General features: G+C 57.3%; 1 protein-coding gene across 1 annotated transcript in view; it reads left to right on the top strand.

Moving 5' to 3' along the window:
* CLSTN3 (calsyntenin 3) overlaps nt 1–6,133 on the top strand; it is a 33,477-nt gene that overhangs the window by 25,893 nt on the left and 1,451 nt on the right. The window contains exons 18-19 of the mRNA XM_006170773.3: nt 5,723–5,925; nt 6,087–6,130. Coding sequence (XP_006170835.1) covers nt 5,723–5,925; nt 6,087–6,130 — 247 coding nt within the window. The remainder of the gene's footprint in view (nt 1–5,722; nt 5,926–6,086; nt 6,131–6,133) is intronic.

Here is a 6,133-nt window from a genome sequence, read left to right as displayed (position 1 = left end):
TTTTCTTTCTCTCTCTCTCTCTCTCTCTCTCTCTCTCTCTTTCTTCCTTCCTTCCTTCCTTCCTTCCTTCCTTCCTTCCTTCCTTTCTTTTTCTCTTTTTAGATTGTTTTGTTTTTTCTTTTTTTGGAGAGGTTTTCCCTATAGGGCACGTGCACTTGCCAGAAAGACAGAGATAGAGAGACAGAAAGCGAGAAATCACCCCCCAGAGGGGATGGCCATGTCGCAATCCCTTCTCTTCCAGTCTCCTCTTGGGATCCTGGGCACTCATGCACACACACCCAGTGTGAGTTTAAGCCGCTGGGTCTGGGACTTGAACCACAGTCGACTACATGGGAGTCTAGCGACATAGCCATTATGCTAACTGCTGGTCCCTCTCTTTTTAGGTTTTTGCCATAGCGCTTGTGTGATCTCTGGAGAGAGACAGAGAGGAAAAGTGAGAAATCACTCCCTAGAGGGGATGGCTATATTACAATCCCTTCTCCTCCATTTTCTTCTTGGGATTGTGGGCACATGTGCACCTGAGCCCAGTGTGTGTTTCAAACCACCAAGTCTGGGACTTGAACTGCCAAGTCAGTTGTGTGGGAGCCAATGACTTAACCACAACCCACTGGCCCCTGTATGCCTTTTCTGACTCCTCGAGGTCTTTCCTCCCTGTGTCTCCCAACCCTGGACTGAAGTTGCAGAATTATTATTGTGCGATATCTAAGCAGTGACAGACAACCCTCTCTAGTGGGACAGAGGCTCGTTGCTCTAAGGCTCTGAGTGTACCCGAGAGGAAAGAGCAGTATGGGCTGGGACAGCCAGGGAAGGCTGGGGAGAGTTCCAGCGTGGACCTAGACAGGCAGACGGGATCTTGGATGGACATGAACGAGGACGAGAATTGGAGAACTGGGGGTGGGCAGGTGGCCAGGGAGTTGATGGTTGAAAGGCCTAAGGTGGGGAGGAGTGAAACGAGATGGTGGGGACGTCTTGTCATCTCCAACTCTGTGCCCGGCACAGTCACCCGGGGAGCTTGATGAACTTGGTGCTTCCGTTACGTCCCACACCGGTGACATCAGAATGGCTGGGGGCAGGAGCCTGGCATCAGTGCTTTTTAACTGTCCCCACGATTCCAACGGGCAGCCAAGCTTGGAAGCCACTTCCCCACTTGGTTTCCTACAAGCCTGAGCCGCTCCAGGTACCTGTAGGAATACCTGCAAAGCTATAGGGTAAAGAAAGGAAGTGAGTCAGGGAGTAAAAAGGAAAGGTGATGACGAGCGAATGGGATGAAGCCAGGCAATTGGATCCGGTCATGAAGTGCGCACCATGGATACTGTGCAGTTGCGACGGGCCACGATGTTGACTCTGCTGACTCTGAGCTTCCTTGTAGCAAAAGCAAAGGGAAACTTGAACAGTTAGGAAAGTCATATGATAAGAGCCAAGGGCATTTTAAGAGAAGCCCTGGGACCGAGAATAGAAAGAAGTTGTCCCTGGGTCAGCACGGTGCTGTGGTGATCAAAACATGACCGACTGTGTGGTCCCGGACCCAATGGATTGAAAAACACACCAGACACACGTGCACGTGTGCCCAAAATCCTGAGAGGAGAAGGGAGAAGGGATTTTGACATGGTCATCTCCCCAGGGTGGGAGTGGGGTGGGGTGGGGTGATTTCTCAACTTCCCTTTCTCTCTCCAGTGAGTACATGTATAACACAATTTTTTAAAAAGTGAAAAAAAGAGACCAGCAAATGGCATAATGGTTATGTCGCTGGACTCCACACATAGTCAACCACAGTTCGAGTCCTGGACCCAGTGACTTTATACTCACACCAAACTATAGCTGGAGGGCAGCCGTATGGCCCTAGCTAGGGACAAGCTTAGAGTCCCAATGGGCTCGGGCTGCCCTGCAGCCGCTGTGCCAACGAATGAAGCTGGGCAACCCAGTGTTTCTCTCCAAGTGTTTGAGCACAGGGCCTGCTGGCTGGCACCGCTTCTGGTACCAGGTAGTGGTCCCTGGGCGTCCAGTGCCCTGCCGTGGCCTTATCTGGGTTGTGCTGGCCCCAGGTGGGCAGGATGGGCACGAAGTGGCTAAGGATGCCGTGTCTACACAGCTGCTGGAAGCACAGAGTGCTGGGGCCAGCCAGGCTGGGGCTGAGGCGGCACCATGGCTAAGAAGTGACCCATCCATGGCTAGGAAGGGCCCCATCCCCTCTCCACAGGCGGCCTGCGTGTGTAGCCAGAGCCTGTGTCGGTTCTTAGCCCAGCAGGCCGGGGCAACCGCAGTCTGATCCCAGGAAAGGAGGGGCATGGCCCTGCTCCAGACTCCACACACTTCCCTGCTGGGCAGGGCCCCGTACACGCAGGGGGCAGCTCGGGTTTGGCTTGAGTTGTGGTGAAGGTCCTAGGCAGGGTCTGATCTGACCCTCTGGTCTTCCCTGGCGGTTCTCTGGGTGTCACACACATACCCTATCCCCTAGGTGCACAGTTTAGCATGAATCTTTGCTGCTCTGATTTCTCTTTGTCGCTCTCATTTGTGGGGCTGGCTAAGCCAGATGGTCAGACACTCTGCCCTTAGTGCCTACCACATGGCATTCTGCTTTTGGTTTTTATAGTTTTGAGTTTAAGCTTTTCTGTGCTGGTTGCACTCATATTAAACCCCTGGTTAGTGTAAAGACAAAAACAAAACAAAAAAGCTCATGCTGAATTTCTCCAAAATCTCAAGAGGAGAATGGAGGAGAAGGGACTGCAGTGTGGCCATCCCCCTGGGGGATGATTTCTCACTCTCTGGCTCTCTGTCTCTGTGGCGAACGCACACATTCTGTAGCAAAAATCTCTCTAACTAAATAAATAAGAAAGAAAGAAAAAGGGAGAAGTCACTGTATCTGAGGCTGTCGTGTGGAGGGCACCTTGTGGGGCGTTCACACTGTCCTTTCAGCCACGTGGGCCTTTACTAAAACACCCCTCCATGATGGCCGTGGGGGTCATTCAAGGCCAGAGTTAACTGCGTGGATCTAATGTGGCAAGAAAGGTCGATTGTTCTTCTTAAATTCTTAATTTTTATCTGTAGCTAATTTGTAAATCCTCCCATCTCGCTGGCCTTCCAGCTCATCTTTTTTTTTTTTTTTTTGAGAGGTTTTTGCTATAGGGCGCGTGCGCTCACCAGAGAGAGAGAGACATAGAGACAGAAAGTGAGAAATCACCCCCCAGGGGGGATGGTCACACCACAATTCCTTCTCCTCCATTCTCCTCTTGGGATCTTGGGCACGCATGCACTCGTGCCTGGTGTGAGTTTTAAGCCACCAGGTCTGGGACGCGAACTGCGGTCGACTACGTGGGAGTCCAGCGACATAGCCCTTATGCTAACTGCTGGTTCCCCTTCCAGCTCATCTTAAGCTAACATCTTAAACTAATTAACTACCTACAGATAGTGTCTGCATTTCCTTTCTCATGGTCATTTCTTTTTCTTTTAATAAAGAATTATTTTATTTAACTTTATTTTATTTTAATTTAGCAAGACAGGGACAGAGAGAAGAGAGAGAGATGGAAAGTGAGAAAGCAAGCTGCCAGGTCTGGGACTTGAACCGTGGTTGACCCTCATGTGGGAGTCCAGCGTTCTTAACCACCACACCACCTGCTGGCCCCTCCTGTCATTTCCTTCACCAAGCCAGGAGCTCTGCCGGACCAATGAATTTGGGCAAGGCACAAACAAGGGCTTTGGCTTGTGATCCTCATGCCTCTAGAGCAAGTTCTCCGGCCGTGGTCTCCACTCGGAGGGTGGGATCGCTGTTCCTCTCAGGGGCTGTCTGCCCGTGGGTCACTGCTCCTGGGCCCTGTCGGTGGCGTGGAGACCTGGGAGGGACGAGGCCCTGCAGGTGGGCAGGAAGTTGAGAAATGCCGGCCCAGCCAGGCCTGTGTATGCCCTGGGGCCAGCCTGTCCTGCCCCCACACAGCCAGCTCTCCTTGGCAAGTGAGTCCAAGTGAGTCAGAGGTCGGGTCAGGATGGGGACCAACTTGGCCGAGAGCCATCGGGGCGGCCTCCAGGAGGCGTGTGGCTAGCTGGCCTGGCCGGGCAGGGCGTGCTAACACACCTGATGGGCCCTGGAGCGTGCGGTGCGTGAGTGTGCCGGCTGCCGGGGCGCGTGCTGGGGCGCAGGGCCTGTGCTTGTCTGTGCTCGGCTCTGTCTCCTGATGTGTGAGTCTCAGGCTGTAGGTAAATTCAGGGCTGGACTGGGACGTAACGTGTGTGGGCGTGTCCCCAGGGGCTTGCTTGTGCGGCGGCTGCCCTGTGTGTGTGTTCAGGGCGCACATACAGGGACTAGGCCCTCAGCTGCTGGACTGCCCAGGGTCAAGCCACTGTACACACAAAGGTGGTCAGGGGTGCGCACCATGTGGGCTGCAGCGACCCAGCTGTCTGTGGGGGTCTGGGGCATGGGGGCGTGGGCGTGGGGTCTCTGCCTGCGTGTGCTGGCCCTGGGGCTGTGGGCTTTCCCATTTGGCCTCCTCAGCCTTCTCCGAGCGCTGTGTGGCTGGGTCTGGGAGTGGGCCAGGGTGGCGCTCACGGCTGCCCGCTCGGTGGCCCTCACTGCCCACATCTATGGCGTTTATGTCTTCCTCCGGGTGATCGCCTGGTCGGCCCAGCTGGCAGGAAGCTGGGTGACGCTGCACATATGGCTCTACTGCGCCTTGCTGGAGGCCCTCACGCACATTCCCTTAGTCCCGCTGTGTGAGCAGGTTGGGAGGTGGCTGGTGGAGGCGGGCGTACGGGTCTGCGGGCGCCTGGCTCGGCTGTGGGGTGTGGCTGCCTTTGTCCAGCTGTGTGCCCGCACGGTCTTCCTGGGCTTGTACCTGTGCATGCACGTCTGCTGTGCCCCCATCAGCTCCAAGGTCCGAGTGAGAGTGCACGCCCCCTTCTGTGTCTCACTGCCCTTCAGGGTCCATGCCCCCCTGAACTTGGGCATCCGAGTGAGGCTGCAGGGCCCGAGGCATGGGAGGGGCCAGGGGCAGGTGGATACACCTGGGGGGCAGGTGCAGGAGGAGCCGAAGCCCCTGATGTCCAGGAGCCCCAAGCCCACGAGGAGAAGGGAGATGCCACAGAGCAGGAGCGAGCTTGGTCCAGGTGGGTGAGCGAAGGAGGCCCTGTCCTCTGGCCGGGTGCCAGCTCCTTGCCACCTCCTTCCTGGAAGCCAGGCCAGGCTCAAACCTCTTTCTTGCGCCTTTCAAGTTCCTATTTCCCTCGCTGGGCATTGCACATCTCTCTCCTGGGCTCACTGGTCTCTGCGAAGCCACAGGCAAACACCAGAAGATCCCAGTTCTTGCCCACCCTCATCTGCTGCACAGGGCAGGCCATGCCATGGCGGGGCTGGGACCCTCTCTCCCTCCAGCGGCCTCCCTGCCCACCTGCACCTGTCCTGTCCCATTGCTGCAGCTGCTCTGCCTCCCTCTGCCCTCCCGGCATTTGCCTTTCCCCAGACCCTCTTCAGGCCACCACGGACCTGTCTTCTCTAACTCCAGGGCTCCCCTGCCTGGCCGCATCTTCCCTGGTGGCATGTTCCTTTCCTCCCTCTGTGCGAGCAGGTTGGGAGGTGGCCGGTGGAGGTGGGCAGGGGCCCGCAGGAGCCTGGCCCCATGTGGGGTGTGGCCACCTTGGTCCAGCTCTGCTGGAAGAGCCCCTCCTCGCCCTCGCGCGCGTCCCAGCACCCTGGGGCATGGGCAGCCCCGCCATGCCCGCTCTGCTCTCCCGGCAGTGGTCCCGAGCGCCGCCACGCTCATCATCGTGGTGTGTGTGGGCTTCCTGGCCCTCATGGTCGTCCTGGGCCTCGTGCGCATCCACTCCCTGCATCGCCGCGTCTCAGGCGCTGCAGGGCCTCCGGGGGCCGCCAGTGACCCCAAGGACCCGGACCTCTTCTGGGATGACTCAGCCCTCACCATTATTGTGAACCCCATGGAGGTGAGTGGCCGGGGACGGGCCCAGGCCCACAGCGGTCGGGTCAGAGAGGGTCAGCCGGGGTAGGCAGTGGGAGGCAGGGACGCGGCAGAGGCGGTGTGCCCCAGGAGGGGTTCGGGGTCCAAGGCTGCTGACGCCATCTCCTCCCTGTCCCGGCCTCTCAGTCCTACCAGAACCGGCAGGCCCATGTGGGCGGGGGGGGGGGGGGGGC

The sequence above is a fragment of the Tupaia chinensis genome, unplaced genomic scaffold, assembly GCF_000334495.1.
Source record: "Tupaia chinensis unplaced genomic scaffold, TupChi_1.0 Scaffold149011_1, whole genome shotgun sequence".
In the NCBI taxonomy this organism is placed as follows: domain Eukaryota; kingdom Metazoa; phylum Chordata; class Mammalia; order Scandentia; family Tupaiidae; genus Tupaia; species Tupaia belangeri.
Note: the sequence above shows the minus strand (reverse complement) of the source record. Positions and strands in the feature narration are given on the sequence as shown.